Here is a 23,944-nt window from a genome sequence, read left to right as displayed (position 1 = left end):
AATCCACAAATCTGTGAAACCTAACTGGTGTTTCTTTATAGTACCATAAAGGATGTAAAGTATTGTTCAATAGAATATATTTTTGTATTAATGGTTTTATACAAAACGACCACAATGAGTCACAAAACAGACACAAAGTAATGCAAAATGACTGCAAGTATCCAACAGCCAAATGACTTTAAAGCCACAAATAGACTAAAAACAACACAAATAGACTAAAAACAACTACAAAGAGATGCAGAATGATCAGAAAGAGACACATTGCGCCTACAAACGTCGTGACCGTGAGTCTCGCTCTGATGGAGGACGGGTGGAGGACGGGTGGGGTACAGTGTCTCAATCTGCCAATGCCTGTAGATGTTGAACTTTAACCAAATATCGCATTATTTTGTGTACCAGCATTATATTTTGTCCGGCTGTAATAATGTTCCGATCTGAAACGGCTCAGTAAGTAGGAAGCCTGTCAAAAGGTAAAATATATGCCTCTTATTTATGGAACATCAATAATATGGATGTTCTATCTGCAACTTGCTCCTTTGATTAACTCACTTCATTCGGATCTACTCTCCTGGGCTTGTTTCGGTCCGACTCCAATCGATGACCCTTTCTGTTTATTAAACAGTCACATGATCCTCGTTGTATTTTTAGCGCCGGCACCACAATCATTTATTGCATTGCCGTGCTGATTCCAGATTATGCGGTCAATTCTTTATGCCTGCCATAAAACAGTGAAAGCAGCAGCGTCAGGCAAACGGCGCTGCAGTACGTCATAACCTGAATTTCTGTCCAGCTTCAGATTTTCAGCTTTATGCAACCGAGAGTGCCCTCATAATTTACTTATATTACATCATCACTTAATTCAAAGCTTTACTATTGTATTCCAGTTCCCAAGCACATAATTCTGTAGTTTTTGTTGGTCTTTGTAGTCGACTGATGAGTCTTTGTAACCGAGAGGAAATAAAGCAGGACAATTACTTTGACTAGCTCTCTTCATTAAAAAAGAAAATCATTCGGAATGGAGACGTGTTATTCCCATGACTTTCAGGCTGACCTCACTTCATAATGATCCAGTTCCTTCTGTGTGAACGTGGACCGAGGTCCTCTCTCCGATAGCCGAAACCACGGAGCCACAAATCTCTCGAGGACTGGTAAGCCGCAGCATTGACAGTGATTGTCAGTAACAGTTAATGTGATGGATGGATGCAGCCTGCTAGATTGTGGTTGAGACAGTAATTCTCACAATAACCGCCACGGTTTTCACCTAAGATATGTACGGTTTTACATATGGAAACGGCTCTGCAGTTATGGAAGTGGAAGTGTAAAGATAAATTAGTCCACACATGGCACTAAAGACAGCAGCGGAATTGGATTAAACGTTTTCAACATCAACGTTCTGCCATCAAGTCTGTCGGAGCAAACCGGCAATAGACCGGCATCGATCATTTATCCATCCAGACAAAACGAGCGGCCTTTTCTCAGCTGGAGTCACTTTTTTATTTTTTTTATTAATACACACTTAAATCACATCTCCCGCTGAGAAAAGCATCCAATTGTTTCACATGAACACCAGCAAAATGCAGCAAATACTTTTTTTTTTTTACAGTCAATTTAACACCGTTTCGATTTCAAGGAAGAGCAGCAGAGGTTTAGGACTACTGCTGTTTATGTCACAACAATCAAAGATATTGCTGTTATAAATCATTTCCCTAGATTAACTTCAACTGATTTATTATTTAGCAGATTAAAAACACATACAAAAGGTCGATCTTAACTTACAGTGAGGCTCCATAACGTCTCTGTAAGCCGGTACTTTGGCACAATAAGCTAAATGCTAACGTGCTCGCAACAACAATGCTAACGTGCCGTTGTTAAAGCTACGACGAGGAACTTTCATTTTGTGTTGATTTTTGGCCCTGTGGACAAAAGTGTTCATGTTTCCGAGCACCAGAGTCCCTTTAGAAAACCTCTCATTTTACTGCAGCAGGGTCTGACAGTCATCCCACCTCAATCCTGGTTCTGGTTCTCCCATGCCTCCCTTCCCTCCAGCGGACCCAGCAATATGGCCTGGCACTCCAGCAGCGTGGGTGTTGGCTCCCAGCAGGTACCGGCGGAGCAGCGAGGTGAAGCTCTGCTCCTGGCTGGAGTAGAAACTGCTGCTTCTGGACGCAAAGGCGGCAGCAAAGCCTGATCTGGGTCTGTCTGCGCTGGTCTGGTTGCTGCCGGAGGCCCCCCCCCCACTGGAATCTATGTTTACCATGTTCACCATCTTAGTTTAAAGCATGTACTGTAAGCGTGCTAGCATTTGCTAATTAGCACTGAACACAAAGTCAGGCTTTGAATGATGGAAATGTGGGATTTTTGCAGATTTTTTTAATCACTAAAATGAATAAAAATTTGACCTCATGAAAGGTGCTGTGAAAAGTTATACAGGATCGGATTGTTATTGTAGTTCATCCTGAATGTGAGCACCAAATTTCATGGCTAGCCATCCAATGTATTCAATCCAAACACTTGATATTTCAGGTATAAAGTTTTCATCCAGCTCTTACAGGTTGATTTAAGTATTTATATTCATTGTGTCACACGTCGACGAGCTGGACGACGAAATAGGAATTGATTATGAGTATAATACATGTATTCTGATGCATCACATGCAGAGGCGACGGTGTCGCAGCAGAGCCGATATGAATATCAAATAAGCGGTATGTACACCAAACCTTGAGCCTCCGGGTTCCTGCACCTGCTGCACGGAACCAACTGACTCAAAGAGCGGGAGACTCTACCGCAGAGAGGAAGTCTGTTATTGGTCCATGTCTCCAGTCCCGCTGAGCTCATTTTCACCAGGAGATAAGACCCTTCAATTAGTCCACGCCTGCTCCACAGTGCAGCGTAAGTGAAAAGAATTATTTGTGGTCACATTGAAATTTAGAAACACTGATGATGAAAAGAGTGCGTACATGCAAACACACCTCTTCATTTCTTTTATTTGAGCTGAATCTAATTAAAATATATGTTTTACAACATTTTACATAGTCCTGGGTTACATAAAGCAACAAATAATCAATATAACCAGAAAAAATAATAATAATAATAATAAACCGTTTCCTGGGAAATTTGCATTTGCTGATTTCAGACAATCAAAACGAACTGAATATGAAATCCATGCATATAATCACATGGCATCCTGAAACATAATCACACATTATGTAAAGCAAGTGTAGATGAGATACAGGATGTCTCTCTGCTCTTTATGCGTGAGTCTCCGTTCGTCTGGAGGAAGTGAAGGCAGCAGAAGACAAGGACGGAGCGACCCGCACACAGACTGTGTGGGGATGAGAGGTCGCTTCGTTTTGGCTGCCTTGACAATGGTGATTTTTCACTATTAGGATCCATTAGCTTTAGTTTAAGACTTCATAAAGGAAATTATCTGGCATAATTTGCTATCACAGCGTGTGAGAAGTGGCGGTGAGGCGGGTTACACGACGGTCCTCGCAGAGGTTGTCACGCGCTGTGAGAGAAGCAAGAAAGTCCCGTTAAGGGTGGACAACCTTTTATAGTAAGAGTGAAAATTAAGAATATTATATATTCTCTATTTAACGTGCCACGTATTTATCACGTCAGAGAGGGAAGGGTTAACTTTCCTGCTCTTTCCTGTATTAAATCCATACCACGAATATGAGCATTCGATGCATATGCATGGGTGCATACATACACACAGGAATGTACTTTCCACTAAGTGTAGGTGGACATTGAAGTACATGATCGTCTGAGCAAAGGCGAACTGGACGAACTCTTATTCACTATATTCCTCTGAGTAAGATGAGATCGAGACAATGGCAATCTTGTGTCTGTGCATTAAGTACGGAGCTGGAGCTGGAAAGCCATTAGCTTAGTTCATGCTGCATCGTGGTCATATGGGATGGATGGGAAAGATTAACAAACAACTTCAAGTTGTACGATTAGAGATGCGGTGGTGTGAGAGTTATAGATGCTGTGCATTAAAAGCTCCAGTTATACTGTATTAAGTTAAGCTGAATTAATATTTGCTCAAACTGTCACTATATCCCGATAATCTGCGATTAGTGTCCCTAATGACATTTGCAAGGTTTGCAAGAGCCGAGCAGCCTCTGACACAGCTGTTGATCAATTCCGGTCAAACTGTCAAACTAGGCAGCGCCGATGAAATATGAATCAAGATTCTGTTAACGCTTTGGCCCGTTTTAAGAACAAAATTCACTTCGCAGCTTCTCTGCCGGTCGCCCGATAACCTCATAGTGACGGCAAGACTCTGGGAAGTCACTTTTCACAAACATTGTAATGATAAAAGTTTTAACATATATTCATCTGAACTATATGAGGTTTTGGGTGGATGGGTTTTCCTGCAGCGCTGAGATTCTCAGGTGTGAAGTGAGAGCAAACGAGCACGACACAAGCAAGAAAACAGCAGGTTTGATCCCTTCATCACCAAAAGGTGACGCACTCTCTTCAATTCATGAATCTAGGTTCGGTACGTTAAATTCATCACAAATCAAAAATAAGGTGGTTATTTAATCATGCGACAGGAAACAACAAATATAAATGTTTTCTTCTGCCTCTTCAAACACCTCAGCAACTTTGAATAAAACTAAAATGATGCCCGTGGGAAACGAGGCGCAGAACAACAATACCAAAATCACTGGAGTTTGTATTTTTTTGTGTTTGCTTTTTTTCTTTCACAAAGCCAAAAGACCACGGCAAGAGATGTTCTTTCATTTCACAGACGGCTGAGGAAAAGTGGACGACAGAGCGACTCTGAAACAATAAAAAGAGACCGCTCGGCCTGCATGTGCGAGGCGAGTCGCAAAAGGAGAAGTTTTCAAAATGGTGGCTTCTGCCGAGGCTCTCCTGCACCTGAACAGAAATGAAAGCGAAAAAAATGCGATCGTCACAGATGAAAAAAAAAAAAAAACAGGCAGAAAAAGACGAGGCCGCCACCGCGGCGACTGTGCAGAGGGACGGGGACAGATATAGCGAGTTAATGGGACTCAGGTGCTGCTGGTTGTCTCATCAGGCCGCCCCTCACCTCTCACCGCCTCCTGACCAACAACCCACCTCGGCCCTGCTACGCCTCGCTCATCCATCTTTTCTCTTCTCTCATTTTGTTTCCTTTCGCATGGTTTGAATATTATGTCTTTCGATTTGCTTCAAAGCTGTAGAATATGGAAAGAAAGTCATTTGAAGCCCCACCCCTTTTTCTTGGTTGGTTTAAACTTAACTAATTCTGATGAGAGATTCATAAACAGATTCTTATATTGTTCACTTCAAAGGCGTTTTCAGGGTTTCCTTTGGCATTAAGGCGAAACAGGAAACATCCCAGAGCAACCATACAGAATATATAAATAACAGTGGAATATCTTCCCTGGAGTATTTCTTACCCTGTTGCAGTGCAGACAATAATACATGTGGGATTGTTAAAAGGGCGAGTGTTTGTTTGTTTTGATGATTACTGTATGTCAACACTGACACTCATAATCCACACCCTGTTGAAATCGAAAAAGTCCTCCATGTTAACACGGGATCTTTGCAAATGATATGAATATTTCAATTCACAGCTTGAATCCACAGAAACTCTAAAGAGGAAAAAAAAAAAAAAAAAAAAGGTAGCAAGTATAATTCAAGCGTCTTTCATAACAACGAGGACATGTTTTTCCTCCACATTCATCAACCTCCCGCTGCTCTCGACTCTGAGACAATCTGAGATGCTTTGCCAAAAGTGCTGTGTTCCCCTCCTGCTGGTAGAAGTTTTACACCTTCCAGGAATGAGACGAGTCGACCATAACAACCAGTAGAGCTCCCGAGGAAGCAGAGAGACCGATCTCTCTCCCATTCTGCTTGAGAAAAAAAAACAAAAAAAAAAACAAAAAGCAGCGCCGCTGGTTGTGCAGCCGGCTCTCTGCACACAGTGCTGACATGAGCCCACCGCACAACCATGTCAAGTCCTGCCTTCAGCATCTTTTGGAAAGATTAATGAGCAAGCACACTGCAAAAGACTCCCCTGCTTCCTCTCTCGCTCTCCAAGTAATCCAGGAGGGATTCCAGCCATTACCTGGGATGTTAAGTGGGTGGAATTTACTTCAAAGTCTTGGATTTGATCAACATTTCTTCATTTATGTAATTACAGCCCAGCAGACTTCCATGAGACGGAAATGGCGGCATCAGAAGTGTAATATTACCCCAACGATTAAAACATTTTTTTCTAAATTAAATGAGAAAGTGTTTGCCAGCTGAGAGAAAATACGTATTTGCAAGTTAATAAAAGAGAAGTGGTTATCAAGACCATTGTGCGTTTTTATTTGTACTATTTGCAAAGCAGCAACTTTTGCCTGATTGGGAATACAGATACCATAAGCTCCTCTGTAGAATATGTAAATATGTGAACAGTTACATGAAGTGAGATGTCACACAATTAGCCTTTGCACCATCTGTCTCCTGCCCAGTCGTCATTCCCAGTAGTATTCCCTCATCTTTTTTTTTTTTTTCAACCCACCAGCAAGCAGATCGGCCCCGCGATGCCCAGAAGACCGCTCCCCCCCCCCCACACACACGACAAGTTAATTAAATGGAAAAGAAAACAAAAACCTCATTAAAACTTCCATATTTCTGCTCTTTGCACAGAGCACTTAAACTGAGAAATATCACATGCATGCAGCTCAGCTGTTGCCTCTCCTGAAGAAGCGATGACTCATTGGGTGACGATGAGGCCTTTTCTTGCTTTGTTCGCGTAGAAGAAACGATGTCCCTGATAGGGAAGGGGAAAAAATGCCCCGCAACCTTTAAAACACAGTGGAACATGCAGAGATGTGAAACAAAAAAGAAACTGCGAACGTTGCAGCCACGTCAACTCAAGTCAGGGTTATTTGCATAGCCCAAAATCACAAACAAGTGTCTCAACGGACCATCGTCACGGCGACGCCACGGCGGCTTTGGGGGCTTTACGACACCGATCATGTAATCGCAACATCCGCATCGGAAATCTGCCCGGGGATCTTTGTCGCATGACATTCCTTCTCTCCGTCACCTCTCGACTATCAAAATTAAGTCTGAAATATATATTTTTTTTTTCCCCCAACATCTGTGTTTTTTGACCCAAGCTGAAGAAGGAAAGACTCCTCAATGTCTACGTAAACGAACATCCGATATGTCTGATATTTTAAATAGTATTTCAATTTTACTGTTGAATACATAATCCATAAAGACAAGATAATTTCAGACCAGTTCCAGTTGACAAGCCATGAATAAATACTGTCTTTGTTTTTTTTTATTGGTTCCGGAGCATTAGTATTTATTTCATTATAACGAATCTAAATCAGACACTATTCTGTTCTGCAAATCCCACTTAAGTTTCCTTTGCATCGGCGTGCGGATCTGAACGTCTCCTCTGTCTCCTTTTTGAGAAGAATGTACTGTGATGGAGAGGTTGATTTGGGTCAAAATATTTACATACCGAAGTGCAGTAGAGTTCACAACAGCAGCTTTCATGCAGTATTTATTTCTACTGGCACCACCAGACATCAGCCTCAGCACAACGGGTGCCAGGGCGTCTCCTGTGCTGCACCCACACTTTTGGAACTCACTTCCCCCTCACATCCGCATGCTGGACCCCATTCTGCACCGTACTCATGCTCTGCTTCATGCTCTTAGATGCTTGTGTAAGCAAGGAGATGCACTTATGACTTCTGGTGACTGGTAGTTCTCTTGAATACCTATGTTGAACACACTTGTTGTGAGTCGCCTTGGATAAAAGCGTCTGCTAAATGACTGTAATGTAATGTAATGTGTCGCTCTTTAAACTCGCCGCAACAACTGCGTCATATTTCATACAGACACAACTCACCGCTGAGCGATGTGCAGGTTCACATGTACTGACGTTAACCGTGAGCCGATGAGCAATCTTTTCGAAAAACATCCGTGCTCCGCGGTTGGATGGCAGTAAGTGGGCGGAGCCTTTCACTGGACGAGCTTTTATAGTTTTTAGGTTGTTTTTGTATTTTAGAGTTGACGCCAGCTGGAACCTCCTCGGTCTTCTCCGTTCACAGACCGCAACAAAGGTTGAAAATGTTGTAAGCCGATCGGTATCTTGACGAAAAACAAGTCGTCCGGGTTTTTCACGCACGCGTTGCCGCGGCAACGGGCAATGTCTGCGCAAGAAACGAGGCGAAACGAAGGGGGAAACATCGAATCCACACCGACTCATTAGAAACGCATTAATAAGATCTAAGCATTACAGACGCTCGAGGTGTTTACAGAGTCGGATAACTGATCTTCTCTTTGTGCTCTTCAAAGGACAGCTGATGATGAAGATATGAAGCGTTATTATTCATGAGCTCCAGAGGGTTTAAAGCTGTACTCTTCTTTAAGCTGCCACTTTAAGCCTCAGTGTTTCATCTGCGTAGAACCGAGTAAGGACTAATTATGACTAGTTTATCAGTGGAAGGAAAGAAAACAGTGTTTGAGTGCAAATGCAAAGAACACAGTAGAAATGAATGAAGAAAAAGACCAACTCTATATAATCCTTCTTCTCCTCCACACAGATGCCCGTGCTTGACAGACGTCCCTCTGATACATTACCTGAAGGAAACCCAGATTGGCAGTGAGAATGTTAACATAAGGTCATTAGCTTTCACTTTGGCTCTGCAGTCACTTTTCCATACTCGCTAGTAAATGTCAGGCCTGGCTGATAGGAGGATGCAAATGGTGCCACTGAGTGCAAACCTGCGCTTTGTTTGTTCTGCGTAGCCTGTGTTTTGTTGAGCCCGTGTCCCTTTAACCCTCCTCCCACAACAAATCCTTCACCCGGTTTGCAGTAATGTTCCTGACATTTTTCCGCAGGACTGACGCAACAAAAGTGCACAGCGAGAAAAAAAAAAAAAAAAAAAAAAAAAAAAAAAAAAAAAAAAGAGGCAAAGATCAAGAGAAGATTGCTTGATTATTCACCGACGTTGGTCCCGTTTGAGTGACGGGAACAGAATACCTGGAAGTGTTTGGCAAAACTTTTAACGCCGTGGTGGTGAGAGAGGCGCCGCGGCGCTGCGGCTCCATCGTCACGTCAGAACGGGCATGAATATTCAAAATGGCATGCTTCATTTTGGGAAAAACTCCCACGTTTTTTTTTTCTGAGACTCTCGGTTGCTTACGGGGGGGGGGGGGGGACGACTTCTCAGTGTCATGTTCGTCAAACGGCTTGCAGAAACACCCGACATCATAAAGTGAAAGCGGCAACCGATGAAAAGAAGAAGAAGAAGTCGCACTCGTCGTGCCGTCCTGAGATTTCAGATTCATTTGGCCGTGAAGATGGTATGAAATTATCATCATAATAGCAGTCATTACGTTGTGTCAGTGAATGCCTGCTTGGCTCAGTCTGCTAACATTCGGGGACGGGCTCAGCTCGGGGAGTGATGAATGTTGTCAGACGGGCAATTCATTTTGGGAGCTCAGGTCAGCCGAGGGAATGAATGCCACGATGGTTAGAGATGATATTACCGTTTCTTTAATTTCCTGTCAATTTCAGACTCCCACTGTGTTAATATTCCAGAGACTTTGTTTGTTTTTCCATTGGAGAGACGGAGCAACATTTGGAAAGGAAACACTTTTTCAACCATTTTTTTTTTTTTTTTTTTTTGTTGCATCTCGTGATCATTTGCTCGTCTGAAAACGCCGTGCAGCGTTTATGAAAGCATGCATGCGGGGGAACAGATCGAGCTTTTCTAACTCTGTCTCTTCTTTAGGCCTCCGACGCCACGACACATAACGTCAGAGAACACAAACACTGTGTTCATGCACAGACATCTCCAGCTTATACTTCATTAAAAAGGGACAGCTGATCAGACTCACCTTCTTCCTCGTGACTTGATCATAAATCCCCTCTTACGTACAAACTGACCGAAGAAGGAACGTAGAGATATTTACCAGCTATGGGTTTAAGACATGCAGCTGTTGTATGGGGGATATGACGTCACCTTTGATGTCATGAACAGCTGTTCAACCGCACGCAAACAAATTCAACAAGAAAACAATCACAGCAGCTCAGAGAGGGGTTTTTTTTTTTGTGCGGTAGATTTGTTTTCAAAATTCAAGCACTCGAGTCGATTTGCAGCATCTCAGCGTCCAATCTGACATTTAGAAATCTGCGACTGTTTTTTCCCCCCTCCCTTAAATTTGCTAATATTTACATCGGAACCTGCAGCTGGCCGGAGAAGAAGGAATTAACCTGCGAATGAATCATCGTTCATCCTGAGCCCCGGCTGCTCGGCTCGGCGGAATCAACATAAATCCCACAGTAATTTGAATCTAAATAGCAAACGGCTCAATAATCAACAAGTAATGAGAAGTAAAATTGGTCATCTGTTCACATCCTTCGCTATCAGCTTCATCAACGCCCTTGGCTGCTGCCATTCATTCCAAACAATCATATTCGGAGGTCAGTCTCTGCAGTGTGTTTAACCGAGAGGCATGAATGTTTCACTTCCTACTGTATTACTCATCACTCCTGAGACAGAAAGGCTAAATAGCAGCCTTATTAATTTATTCATGCGAGCCATCTTGTCCTTTTTGCTGCCATAGATGCTAATTTAGTCTTGATTAAGCTTCTAATTTTCATTTTGTGGAACGATCGGACTTTTAAAAAAAAAAAAAATCTAGTTATGAGTAATATGATTTCAATGACAGTGATAAGCTATCAGTTTGTTTTAATAAGTAACATGATTATACAGTTACATTATTAGAAACATGAATTCAGATGAAGGAAATTTAATATAAACGACTTGACTTCCGTCATTTATCTAAATCTACTTCATCTTAAACCCAAGAAGAATACATATGTATAATCACCTCTTCTCAAAAGGTTATCTCCAAACATTATGCAGCATCCATAACCCATAACGTCCTCTAATTGTTGCTTATCAGGCCTGTTATTAATCTGTGGATGAGCAGGAGCCTCATAGTGAGGGGAAAGGTGGAACCAACTACTGGGGGCCCGAACACAGGGGGCGCACTCACGAAGCCCGCCAGTAAAAGTTTGTTTCTATCTGTAATTTCTAATTTTACATCGTCAGCGACATTAGTGAATTATCGGTGGATAAATAAACTAGTTTAAAGGATTATTTTTTTGTATCTAAAACAATGTCGCTGCCAGTCGTGGGCCCTCCCTCCCCCCCTCTACGAGCCGCGGATGGTTTGATCCATTAGCAAACACGGTTAAACCACAGTAACTGCGTGCTTTTGCGGTCGATCCAAAGACTTTCAGCCAATTGCGTCTAAAGCGAAAAGCAAGACATTCATAACCATAATTTGAGGGAAAACAGATGAGTGAACACAACTTGCTAGCGCCTTCTTTAGCGCATAGCTTAATTCTGCTATGTAGTAATGCATTCAGAACAGTGAGATCTGCATTTGTAGTTATCAGTCTGTGGAGCTTCAAACATCACAACACTACTTTTTGTGCATTCTGAGGCACCGTCTGCCACCAATCTTTGCGCGTAAAATATTATTGGTAAAGTATAAAAAAGTGTTTTTCAGAATCGACATAATGTTGCGATACTCCACTGTATCTGAATTCAATCACAGCCCCAGCTTGGACCAGCTTCCTTGAAGCCTCGTTTGGCTCGCTCATTAAATCAAGCAGCATTTCCATTCCCTCCATATTCCCAAATTACTGACCATGTGATTCAAGATGAGCTCATAAAGCGGCTCCTAAAAGAGTCCTCAAGAAACCATTTGCAGCTACAAGATGTGCATCAAAAGTGAACACTGGCCAACGCTGTAAAACAGGACTCCTGTGAAGTCTTGTTTACTTGACTTTTATTTTGAAATGCAGTGATCCCTTCTGAGTGTAGAAAATAAAAGTTGTTTTCTTATCCCAAAGTATCAGAGACTTAAACAACCATGAAGGAAATGATGTTCTGTTATGATCCGTTAGAACCCAAAGCGAAATTTCAAAGTAAAAGCATCTCTCTTTGAGTATTATTCCTTTTAAAGTGGTAAAAATGACTGATTACCACTAAAAAAAAATACATGTTTTTGCCCAAAAAAGGACGTATGAAGAAGAGAAGGGGGCCCACTGAGACGGCACCGAGCCCAGATCTGAAGCTGCTACGTCCCTGATGAACAGAGACACTGCAAGTCAAAGAAGAACAATTGTACACATGTCACTGTAGACAGTGTTATATTTGCAAAGCCCTTCTGTGAATCCCTCCATAGATCTCTGTGACATCAAATATATGAGTTGTGTCTTCTATAATGCAGCTTTGATAGAAAACATCCTTTGATTCCATTACCAGTGGTTCTGAACTCCGGCTTCACCGGAATCAAATCAGTGCTGAGAAAGCAACGAAACAAAGAGAATAAATAGCACTTTCCCCGAAGTGTCCAACACTGCGATTTAAAGAAGACTCTCGAGAGGTAATCTGTCTGCTGGGCTGAAAATATTCCGCACAGGAAACGGACATCTCTGCGCTGTCAAGAGAGCAGAGCCCGAACAACACTCGCGGCGGGCCAAGATTCAGTATCATCCCACTTCCCATTAGTCATGCTGGATGTGACTCTGTGTTAGCTTGTGCCTTCATGAGCTCTCAATGAGAGAATGATTACATATTTCTACATGGCTGGCAGTGCAAATTATTAGCATAAGCAGAACTGGTAAATGACTTTCTGTAACGACGCAAATAGCGAAACCGACTGTGTAGAAAAGAAACACCGTGGGGCAAACAATAAGTTCAGAGAAAACAGGGCTCTTGAGGAATACCACACTGATGATTCTTGCATAAGTTTGCATGTCACTGATTCACTGCTGCCGCTGTGTTGCGTTTCGCAGGGATAGAAATCAGCATCCAGCAGCGTGTGATGCGTCTGCAGCCTGCAGCCGTGAGCCTCACCGGTGCCTCAACAGTGCCACCTTTTGATCAAAAGGTATTAAGTAAGCCTCTTCTTCATGTTCACTCATCAAAAAAAAAAAAAAAAACTCAAGTCTGTGAGTCTCCAGGAAGCATCTTGAACAAAATTGTTCATGTCAGGATGAACATGAGAATGATCCCAATGATCACTTTGCTGCCTTTCTGTACATTCGAGCGAGGAAATACCTCTCGGCTGAGTCCTTCCTGCTGGCGTTGGGCTTTAAAGTCTGAACCTTGCCGAACGCGCCCGAAAGCCTCTCCTGGAGTCTGTGAGCGAGGATCCCGTCCCAGTATTTACAAACCAGGGAGCCCCCCGGCTGTAAAACCCTCTCAGCCAGGTCTATCAAAGACAAACACATTGTGACGAGCTTCTCGTGGTCCATGTCCCGGAAACCGCTGGCGTTGGGCGCCATGTCGCTCAGGATGACGTGGGCCCGGCCGCCGGGCAGCAGCTCCAGCAGCTCGGCGTGCGTGACGGGGTCGGTGACATCGTGGCTGGACAGGAAGTGGGCACCGTCTAGAGGCGGTACGTTCAGCAGGTCAATGCCGACCACCGTACCACGAGGCAGCGCCGGATCTACGACGCAAGAAAACCTGTCAGCTGTAACCCAGATAATTCTGTGTGTACGTGAGAGAGTTGACAGGTTTCTTCCATCGGATTTGATGGATCCCAGGCTGACAAAGCGATGCGGTTATGTAACAAATACGAGCTAATTATAATATAGTATTACCTCCCTGCTAGCTGTCACTTCTATCCCTGTCTAAACAAATAAATACATCTTCCAAAAGACATGCATTCAAAACCTCCCAACACTACAACGGCCATGGACTGATATTACTCACATCCTTCAAAAGCTGTTATTCAAGTTATAACAGAACGTTGTTTAGCTTCTGTTGGTTGGATTCAGAGTTTGGAACAAACAGCCTGGTAACCTGGAAATCCATCTCATTTAACATCAGACTTTTAAAAAAAAAATCTGCATAATAAAATCAGCATGAATGAAGACATGTTACAAGTTACACGCGTTTGCATGTTGATTCTTAATAAAGTCAATAGAAACCAGAGGCTGACTGCAAGCTGGGGAAAAACAAATCTAAAGAATGACAAAAGTAAGAAATGTAGGTCACTGTTGGGTAAGGATAGGGTTGCATGGACTACAACAGCTGTGTCATCCATCTACTAAATAAGAATTATACTTCACATTATGTTCTACATCACAGGTACTATTAAACTGCAGCACACACACGTGGGTTTCCAGCATGTGTATAAAGTTTAGAGGCTACAGCCGAATGTCAACTACAGTGATGCTTTGTGAATAAAACTTGAGTCTCTCATTGCTCTACATTATTATTTATTGGTTATTTTTTTTTAGCAGAAACTCCAAAGCTTTCATTAATCTAATAATTATATAATTTCTAACAAACTTGTGCCACAATAACACATTGTGCATTACATGAAAATGATTATTTAAACAGACGTAGCCTACAGAGTAAAACGTATAATAAGTGTTCTTGTAATGTTAATGTGGTGCAAAATGACCACATCCTCCAGTACCACTAATGATGAATAATGATCAAAGTGCTTTATTGAGGCCTTTCCATCCATCAGGGTATTTTAAATGTGTGTGGACCCGTCTCAAACCCTCACCTGTCCCGGCTGAGTTGACCCTCTGGACGGCCACCTGGCTCCAGGCTCCGGGTGCAGCTCCGCAGTCCACCACACTGCATCCCGGCTGCAGGAGCCTGAACTTGTCATCTATCTCCAGCAGCTTGAAGGCGCTTCTGCACCGGAAGTGTTGCGCGTGGGAAGCTTTGACATACGGGTCTTTGAGCTGCCGCTGCATCCACCGCTGCTCGGCGGGACTTTTCCCCGTTAACTTCTTCAGTAAACTCCACGAGGAGTGGAGAGATCTCCTCTGGAGGGACACGCGCCACATTACTGTGTTCACCGCGGTCAAAGGTACAGGTTGCATGTGTAACGTGTGGCAAACTGCGCCTGCGTGCAAAATGCAACTCCCCATTGGCTCAACACTGTGCGTCATTCTTATATGTCCCCTTACTACAAAACATTAACAACAATAGTTCCTATCTGGGACAGTCACGTCTCTGTCTTTAAAATGGAAACTGTTTTTCATGAAAGTCAAGTCAATTTAATTTTGCCCTGTAACTTTAATTTCTTCTCTGGAAAGCAATAAAGTCTTATGTTACTATCTTATCAGAAGTAACATAATACTATCTTATCATACTCTTATCTTGATTTACCGAATTTCCCTGGTGCTATAAAATAATAATTCTAAAAATAACAAGAAGCAGAAGAAGAAGAAGAAGAAGAAGAAGAAGAAGAATAACATGTTACTATTATTATTATTATTATTATTATTATTATTATTATTATTAGTGCTAGTAATAGTAGAAGCCTCCTATTAAAATTTGGGATTACCTCATAGTGATCATCACAAGAAAACAAAGTGCCATAATTTTTGTTTTTCAATTATTAATAATTTTGACACATGCCACAAAGAGTGGTAACTGCCGCAAAACAGTTGTGGACACAACTTGCCGCGGCAGCTGAGCTTACTACAGGAAGTGCCTGTGAACTCGCGGTTCAAGTCTGACGTTGATCAGACCAATCCGCGCTCCTACGCGTCAGCGCGTCACGTGACGACGTCTGCAGCGCTGCACGCGGGAGTCTTTCAACGTGAAGTCTTGTTTCTATATAATATATAATATATATATTGTTCTGCTGTCTTCTTCCGGGACCACGGAGCAGCATTTGAACAGGTGAGCTCATACAGCACATGAACATCAGACCGTGTTGCGTCAGGCTTTGTTTACATTGTGTTTACTGGACTAAGACAGGTGAGATGTTGAGCTCCAGCAAGCTGCTGACCCTGGTGCTGGTGGTCCAGCCGGGCAGAGTGCTGCTCGGCATGAAGAAGAGAGGCTTTGGGGCTGGGAAGTGGAACGGGTTCGGAGGCAAAGTTCAGCCTGGAGAAACCATTGAAGATGGTGCAAGAAGGTAAAAACTTTCTTTCCAGTTGTTGTTGTTGTTAAGATGCAGTTCACAGGTTTGACAGGAAACAAGCTTTAAAAGCAGAATATGTATTCCTCCTTTAAAAAAAGTATGAAAAACAAAGTATTACTTATCTTTCAATTATGTGTTTTCTCATAGATTTAATTGATTTCACAATCAACTTCCCAGCTGCATTCTATCATGCCATGGTAGATATTACACCTCTAACATGCACTAATAAAAACAACGCTGTGTTTTTGCATTTAAAATCAACCGACGCGTGTATTTTTTTTTTTAATGTAACAGCACATTGCAGTGACAGTGTTCAAGCGTTAAACGAGAGGATGGAATAATAACTTAAAGATGTGAGTTTGTGTAGCTTGCAAAGCTTGGCTGAATAAATGAATGTTGTGGATCATCAGTCATCGGCAGGAAGTTTGTTCCAAAGCTAAAGGAAGGCACTCGGGTCCGGTCCCAAGATGTTTGCCCTCAGATATAAAGACCTGCTCTGTGCAAAGAACACAGGCAGGATAAATAAATCAGGAACATCTCAAGCCGGTGTTAGTGTTAGGAAGCGAGAGACCGATCCTTACTCTTTGTATGGGTGAAGATGCTTTACACTGTTCAGCTAAGATGGCCGCTCTCTTCAAAGTGAGATTTTGAATCCTCAATATCCACAAATAGATCCTCTGTCTGGAAAACCCCCGATATTATCACTTTGCTTGCTTTTAGTGTCTTGTGTGAAGTCTACTGTGAGTTTACGTTTTTAAAATCCACCTCGTCAAATATTCATTCGATGTTTTTTTTCCATTTCCAGAGAGCTGCTGGAAGAAAGCGGGCTCACGGTGGACGCTCTCGAGAAGGTCGGAAACATCAAATTTGAATTTGTCGGTGAAGCGCAGCTGCTCGACGTCCACGTTTTCAGAGCCGACGCTTACAACGGAGAACCGACGGAGTCGGAAGGTTGTATGATTTCCACTGCGCCGCTCTGAACTGTGGAGAAAGACGCTGGTGTTAAAGTTGCAGCATCGTTTGTTTCGGGGGGGGGGGGGTTTTGTGTTTTATGAAAAGTGATAATAAATATTATGGATCGGCGGAGCTGGAAAACAGCTCTGTGATAATTAAACGGCATCAGTTTTAAAACACTTAGAAAATAGAAGTTGCCCTTTATTACCATGAAAAGAACAATCTTTGGAGTGGAAGAAGAAGTCCACATTGTTGTACATAATTTCAAGTTGCTGATGTGTAAAGAAAAACAAAAACATGTGATCCGGCAGAAAAACAATCTTTTCACTTTTGGTTCCTCTTAATCATGACTTCCTTCTTAGATTATCTCAACAACAGTTCTGGCGTCTTGCCACTACTTCGTCCTTAAAGTTGAGATAATGAGACCTTCTGAGAATCAAAACAGAAGGATCACCGTGGTCAATGTGGTTTTAAAAGTTGAACTGAAAATACTAAGTAAGCTGATTGAAACGCTTCTCACAGACATGCCCGTGAGCAGGGAGAGCACATTAGTTAAGAGGAAGAGTCTCTGAGAATCTGCTCTCAGAGTTGAAGTTCAACAGACTGTAAATACACAAAGGGATGAAGAGGGCCCCCCCCCCTCCAGCAGAAGGAATGCAGGGACCTGAAGTGTTTCCTGAGAGTTTAGTCAAAGTCGACCGGGGGAAGTTTAGAGACGCACAGCAAAGTGCAGCACTCGACCAAAGAGGCTGGAGGTCAAGAGAGCTCAGACAGCCAAGGGCTGAAGAGACAAATGGAGGGGAACGCAGATGTGCTGAAGTTAGTGGAAAGAAAGAATGTGGAGGTGTTGACACTGATTTCACAAGAGACTCTAGAAAGGTTCATCCTGAAAGGCTTCTACCCAGAACCGTTTGCTTCTGAAGAACCCTTTTTTGAAGAAATGGTTCTTCAAGGATTGTTGAAAGCATGAGTGTGTTAAAAAGGGAACGATCCACAATCCAGCCTACAACCCCCCAAAAAAACTGTGATAGTGAACCATGATTGTAGTGGGTTCAGCTGCACCACATCAGCCCTTGGGAGGGTTCTTGATGAAACCCTCGGAATAGAAAAGGGTTCTCGATAGATCCCCTTTGGAAGGTTCTAGATAAAACCCTTGGAAGAAAAAGGGTTCTTGATAAAACCCTGTGGGTGGGTTCTTGATGAAACCCTTGGAATAGACAAGGGTTCTCGATAGATCCCTTTGGAAGGTTCTAGATAAAACCCTTGGCATAGACAAGGGTTCTCGATAGATCCCCGTGGGTGGGTTCTTGATGAAACCCTCGGAATAGACAAGGGTTCTCGATAGATCCTTATGGAGGGTTCTAGATAAAACCCTTGGAATAAAAAGGGTTCTCGATAAAACTCCGTGGGTGGGTTCTGGATGAAACCCTTGGAATATAAGAGGGCTCTTGATAGATTCCCCTGGGAGGGTTTTAGATGAAATCCTTTGAATTTAAACGGGTTCTAGTTAGCACCCTTAGAAGGTGGAAAGGTTCTGGACCATTACACCTTTTGAAGAGTTCTCTATAGAACCAGATGTATCTAGCTTTAGTCCTTTCTGTTGCGTTTTAGGTACAACCCTCTGAAAGGGTTCCAGGTGGGACCTTTATAAAAGGTGTTTCCTTGTATAGAACAGATAAGGAGTTCAGAGAAAGAATGAGTTAAATAAAAAATAAGTTATCAACACAATAATTCTTGACCCTCTAACAGGTCGTGTCAGATGATAAAATGTGTTGAATACTACTAATTTTGTCCTCTATTGTCTTCTAGAAATGCGGCCTCAGTGGTTCGAATGTGACCAAATTCCTTTCAGCCAAATGTGGGCCGACGACATCCTGTGGTTCCCGCTGATGCTCCAGAAGAAGAAATTTGTCGGATACTTTAAGTTTCAGGGTCACGATGTGATCCTCAGCCACAAACTGGAAGAGGTGGAGGAACTGTGAGAAGACCTGCGTTTCGGAGGACGTTTAGAACTGGGACAAAAGAAAAGCATCGGCCTTCCAAAGTTCTTCCTTCAGTGCAAGAGTTCTGCTATTCAGTGTTTGTCGTGGGAGGAAACGGTTACAGTTGAACCACGTTAACGGTTTCCATGTGAAATGACACGTGGAGATTTAACTCTTTGTTTCCTGTAACACTTCACAGGAATACAAATCAATCAAAGCAGCATCACACTGACAGAAATATTTATTCTGTGATTTCATTTTCAGGATAATTGATTCAACACAATTCAACAAGGACTTTGTTTAATAAAATATGTACAATATCTACAGTAATCATTTTATTGGATTTCATATTCTGTGCAGGTTAGTTATATGATTCCAGATGAATTTTTCTTTTGCACACTGTTTGCACATTATCACAGTTTCTTCATGAAACAAGAGTGGATCTATGTGCACATGTCCTGATTTCCTGCATGTTGGCGTCAGTCGGTTCCACACAGGTCAGTTCGGTGTATTTGAGATGATATCAGTTTGTGAGGTAACGTGAGCACATATATACGGCAACGTGTCCCTTTGATTTTATTATTTAGAAAAATACATAATGTTCTGATAAGCTATAAATGTGCAGACATGTCTGAGCAGAAAGGGAATTCATCAATAACCAGATCTTGTGTTACCTGATAAGTTATAAAACTAATTTTAATTAGGATTTAGAACTGAAAAATAGCCTCCATCTATAATGTGGTCAAAAGGTGCTGATTATTAAAGGTTTAAATTCAAACTGTGCAGGAATCCTGTTACATGATTTATGCACCTCTGTGTGGATTTATATCATTTCCCTTTGGTAGTAAATCAATATCTTATAGTGTTATTATTGACATTATGCCACTAGTGCTAAATGTCGTCATTTTTAATCAATAAATCTCAAATCTCTCTGTAGTATTGTACTTGGAGCGTCGGCCTTTCAAAGTAGCTTATAAAATAAAACAGAGTCAATTTAAGCAGAGGAAGCAAAAATGTTGCTTTACAAAAAAAGTAAAGACTGTAAAAGTAAGATAAATGGCAAAATTGTCCATAAAACATATAAAGTACACTGCCACACATCCTTATGAACTGAAATCTGTATAAAAAAACACACATTGGCCTGAAGTTATTCTGACTGGAGATTTAAAAGAACACCGTCCTTTAATAAACTAAAACTTGCCGTCGCTCTCTCAATGTTTCTGAACTATTTTAGTGTATAAAACTTCTCACAAGTTAGAAACAGGTGCTTTAGGACATGAGACGGACCGCATTAAGATACTGTCGTCCCTCACATCTGACGGGTCCCTTGAAAAATAGCATTTATATTTCCTCATTAAATGGACCCACAAGGTTGACGATCAAAACCCCCAAAAGTAAGATGAGAAACCATTTACATAAAAACAAAAATACTCTTGTTGAATGAAATGTATATTGTGTAAAAGAAGACTTTTCTTTAGCTCACAGAGCAAGTTATTTTCCAGTTTGTGGTCCTCATCAGCGGCAGCGGTTCTCCGCTGTGTTCAGGCTTCAGGTGGGAGGTTTCAATCCGTTATTTCCACCAAAGAGACATCCGAGCTTTGGCTGGAGTTCATTCCACACCGCTCCCATCTGGAGAGAAAGCAATAAAAAAAAGCCACTTCTCTTTACCTGTGTCCTTGAAACTCATCATACTAATATGATCTTAAGCATTCAAAACATTACTTGTAGTGGTTCACAAGTTATCCTTTTTCAGGAAACATCTAAGTTTAAGTATCTACACAAACCCTCTCAAAATGTTGCCATATTGGAATAAAAATCCAACCGAAGAAATACATACTGTGTGCTTTATTTGATTTTAAAACAGGAAGAGGTGTATGAAAGGTTCACTTGTTCCTGTGAAATGAAAGTCAGCTCAAATGTTACATAAGGAGAGGCTTTCTTTTCAGTAATACCGTCCACCATTATTAGTTCTTTTGTTGGACTTTAAAAGCCAATTTAAAGCTGATTTGACCCTCCTGAAGGGTCTGTGGAGAAATGACTTCCAGACAAGCAGCCTCACCTCTCTGTGTCCTTGGACCTGGGAGTTAACGAAAGCCCCCAGAATGTGGGATGTGATCGGGAGGTAGATGAAGATGAGCTGCGTCTCTTGGTGGAGGCAGAACAGGGAGAAGTAGTTACGCAGCTCCATGGTCTGAATGGCGTTTTCTTGCTATTAACAGAATAATGAAAAAGAAACTCAGTGTGACATTAGCACCACTTATCAAATGATGAGCAGTGAAAGAAATACGTTTTCCTCAAATGACACCAGAGATGAGGCTGATGAAGCTCTGCTCAAACAGGGAGATGTCCATAAATCATTCCATTAGCTCATTAATTGGCTCCACGTTTGATTCACATGTTAACTATTTCTTAATCCTGTTCATCGCCGACTCACTCTCTGTTAGTGACACTGCTGTCTGTCACTGATGAAGAAGCCTCGTGGAAGTTTGCAGTCACAGTTATAGGACTGAGCAGATATTAAAAATGAAAAGCCAGGATGGATTAATCTCAGAATATGCAGTCACTTCAGTCCGACTAAAAATGAGAAGATGAATCCTCCTCCTGCCTCTGGTGATCCCCTGGCAGTTACTCAAATATCACATTTGTGTTGTTTTTTTATGAAATGTCTCAATAACCATTAGATATATTTACATTCGGTACACACTATCATATTTCCCTCAGCATGATTTGTAATAACTTTATAAACTCGTGACATCCCCGTCAACCTCTGCTGTACACTTTGTGTTTAGCGCTAATTAGCAGATGCTAGCATGCTAACGCGCTAAACTAAGATGGTGAACGTGGTAAACGACGCATTCACATCGGCACGTTAGCATTTTCATTCTGAGCATGTTAGCATGCTGATTAGCAATTAGCTCAAGGCGTCACTGTGCACGAGTACAGAGTCGTAGAGCTGCTAGCTGAGATGTGGAGACATCTTTTGAACAACGTAGCACATCTAACATTAGCTGTTGAGCAACTAGTAAATAGTTTTCGTGCGACTCAATCGACAAACATCTACAAGTTAATGCGCAAATCTCCGAAACTCAGTAATTATTCTCTAACTGCTTTGAGGCCTAAATCAGACTTACGGCAGCTTTTATTTGATAAATGTCCTGTAAAAAACTAAATGCTGCTCATTTCGGCAGCATATCAAACACTCTGTCTGTGATAATGATGTAATAATCTAAACACTGAAGTAATTGAATCACAGCTAATAACTGACAGAACAGTCCTCTGGGCCCAGACTGAAGGTACATTGGCCAGAAAACTGCCAACTGACACTCTTGAAACTCATGACCGCATACGGCAAACACTCACAAACCACACTGACTAAGAGGAACGACAGTCACAAGACGAAAACCAACAGCAGTACTCAGTAACGGTGACAAATACTGATGATTGGTATTGAAGCTAATGTGACTCAGTTCTGTATCCATGTTTGAAACGGTCACTTGGTTCATTCAAAGTTATTATTCATGAAGTAATATCATTGTATCAGCCCCCTCACAATGACTACTTCAATAGAATTAGTATCGTTGTCGATTTAATTTCTCAACCTGGAAAAGATGAAACAGTGTGAGCGTTTTAAACTGTATATAGAAACATTGGGAAAGCCGATAATTTTTTTAAAATATTGATTTTATCTGAATTTTATACTCAGGAGTCTTAACCTTTTCTGCTTCATGTGCCACTGAGCAACTTGCCTATTAATGAACACTGTATCCAGTTCTCTTTATACATCCATGGTTTAAACATGCATGTATTTGAGTTTTGGCTAGTGGACTATTAGGAGGTGTGTGTGTGTGTGTGTGTATTAGCGCCAGATACACCCGGGCCAATGTAGCTTCTTGCTTATCTACTACTAAACTAGCACAGTGTGCCATCACTCGGGAAGCATCCCGACGGTCTAAAAGTGGGGAAAGAGATTGACCACCTGAACAATTCGTGACTCCAGCTGCTCCACAGACGCCTGCTCTTTGGGCTGCACCGTGGCGCTCATCATCTGCCTCTTCATCATGCCGTACTTGTGCAGAGCTCTCTGGTGCTCGTGGAGCACGCCTTTCTCGTGCCGCTCGCAGAGGTCCTAGAGGAAAAAAAACAAACAACACATGACGCTTATGTCTCTCAAAATGGCATGGTTATACAACACACAACAGCCAAGGACAATAGGAGATTTGTTTGTACAAATTATGATATTACCATACACATTACAGTTAATAGAGGCTACAGAAAATGCCACTTTATCTGCCCACAAGTGCCCTTGTTTAATCTCTGCAAACCACCCACTACTAAGAACTACGGTTCCAAGTGAGATGAAAAAAATAGGGTGCATTGTTGTTAAATGACTCATTGCATAATATCCTGAATTAATGACTAACTGAACCTGGATTTACTTCAACTACACAGCTCCTTGTTGTGTCTCTCTGTCAGAAAACAGGAGATTGATATTTGAATTGCCTCGGTGGATAAAAACAGCAGCGCTTCATAAAGTGACCATCATTAGACTGTGATTAGAAATGTGAAAACGTCGGTACAAAACCACCTGTCCATGCTCAGGTTAAAAAAAAAAAAAAATCTTACTCTGTACGACTGCAGCAAATCCAGGAAAAGATTCAGTTTTTCCACAACATCATCCTCTTCCCGTCTGCCCTGAGGACACAAAAACAAAACAACATTTATTACCCAGTGCCAGTCTCGGACAAGCGCGACAGAGCAGGTGGTGGGCATGAAGGACCGAGGGCCGTACCTGCTGGGCGGCTTTGTCCGACAGCACAGCGAACTCCACAGACAGACTCTTCAGAGACTGACGAAGCGTCCCCCAGGTGCTTTGTGAGGAGGCCAAGGAGGGAAGAGTCGAAGCATCTGAGCCCAGAGTACTGATGAACAAAATAAAGAGAAGCATTATTAAAAAAGGGCCAGAATGTGACATTGTGGCATCTTAGCTGCCAAACTCATTTCAAACTAACAACCACGAAGAGACACAACAACACCGAGGATTTGGAATCTCATTAACA

The 23,944-nt window shown here is 42.1% G+C and overlaps 3 protein-coding genes across 4 annotated transcripts in view; 1 reads left to right on the top strand and 2 right to left on the bottom strand.

Moving 5' to 3' along the window:
- Positions 1–6,306: 6,306 nt before the first annotated feature.
- On the bottom strand, positions 6,307–14,891 carry mrm2 (mitochondrial rRNA methyltransferase 2). Its single transcript, XM_068704449.1, has 2 exons — positions 14,575–14,891; positions 6,307–13,503 (listed from the first exon to the last, which is right to left on the bottom strand). Exons 1-2 carry the CDS (start codon positions 14,861–14,863, stop codon positions 13,073–13,075), a joined length of 720 nt encoding a protein of 239 aa, XP_068560550.1. The 5' UTR covers positions 14,864–14,891; the 3' UTR covers positions 6,307–13,072.
- Positions 14,892–15,534: 643 nt separating this feature from the next.
- On the top strand, positions 15,535–19,209 carry nudt1 (nudix (nucleoside diphosphate linked moiety X)-type motif 1). 2 transcript variants are annotated; one of them, XM_068704477.1, is made up of 4 exons: positions 15,535–15,707; positions 15,786–15,945; positions 16,757–16,902; positions 18,715–19,209. In XM_068704477.1, the coding sequence occupies exons 2-4, from the start codon at positions 15,791–15,793 to the stop codon at positions 18,885–18,887; spliced, it is 474 nt and encodes a 157-aa protein (XP_068560578.1). In that variant the 5' UTR covers positions 15,535–15,707; positions 15,786–15,790; the 3' UTR covers positions 18,888–19,209. The 2 variants fall into 2 exon arrangements, with proteins under 2 accessions (XP_068560578.1, XP_068560577.1); XM_068704476.1 differs by having other exon boundaries at positions 15,537–15,707; positions 15,782–15,945.
- Positions 19,111–23,944, bottom strand: part of snx8a (sorting nexin 8a) — a 10,950-nt gene continuing 6,116 nt past the window's right edge. Inside the window, exons 8-12 of the mRNA XM_068704475.1 lie at positions 23,677–23,806; positions 23,511–23,579; positions 22,864–23,013; positions 20,947–21,096; positions 19,111–20,516 (exon numbers count right to left, since the gene is read on the bottom strand). Of these exons, the coding sequence (XP_068560576.1) occupies positions 20,436–20,516; positions 20,947–21,096; positions 22,864–23,013; positions 23,511–23,579; positions 23,677–23,806 (580 nt within the window). The 3' untranslated portion in view covers positions 19,111–20,435. The remainder of the gene's footprint in view (positions 20,517–20,946; positions 21,097–22,863; positions 23,014–23,510; positions 23,580–23,676; positions 23,807–23,944) is intronic.

This window comes from Cebidichthys violaceus, unplaced genomic scaffold, assembly GCF_023349555.1.
Source record: "Cebidichthys violaceus isolate CVI_PGR_0920_01 unplaced genomic scaffold, fCebVio1.0.p SCAF_92, whole genome shotgun sequence".
In the NCBI taxonomy this organism is placed as follows: domain Eukaryota; kingdom Metazoa; phylum Chordata; class Actinopteri; order Perciformes; family Stichaeidae; genus Cebidichthys; species Cebidichthys violaceus.
Note: the sequence above shows the minus strand (reverse complement) of the source record. Positions and strands in the feature narration are given on the sequence as shown.

Coding starts and splice junctions, on each gene's coding strand:
- mrm2 (XM_068704449.1), bottom strand. CDS start 14,863: ATGTGGCGCGTGTCCCTCCAGAGGAGATCTCTCCACTCCTCGTGGAGT. Junction 13,504..14,574: donor GGTCAACTCAGCCGGGACAG/GTGAGGGTTTGA, acceptor CTTGCGTCGTAG/ATCCGGCGCTGCCTCGTGGT.
- nudt1 (XM_068704477.1), top strand. CDS start 15,791: ATGTTGAGCTCCAGCAAGCTGCTGACCCTGGTGCTGGTGGTCCAGCCG. Junction 15,946..16,756: donor ATTGAAGATGGTGCAAGAAG/GTAAAAACTTTC, acceptor TTCCATTTCCAG/AGAGCTGCTGGAAGAAAGCG. Junction 16,903..18,714: donor AGAACCGACGGAGTCGGAAG/GTTGTATGATTT, acceptor ATTGTCTTCTAG/AAATGCGGCCTCAGTGGTTC.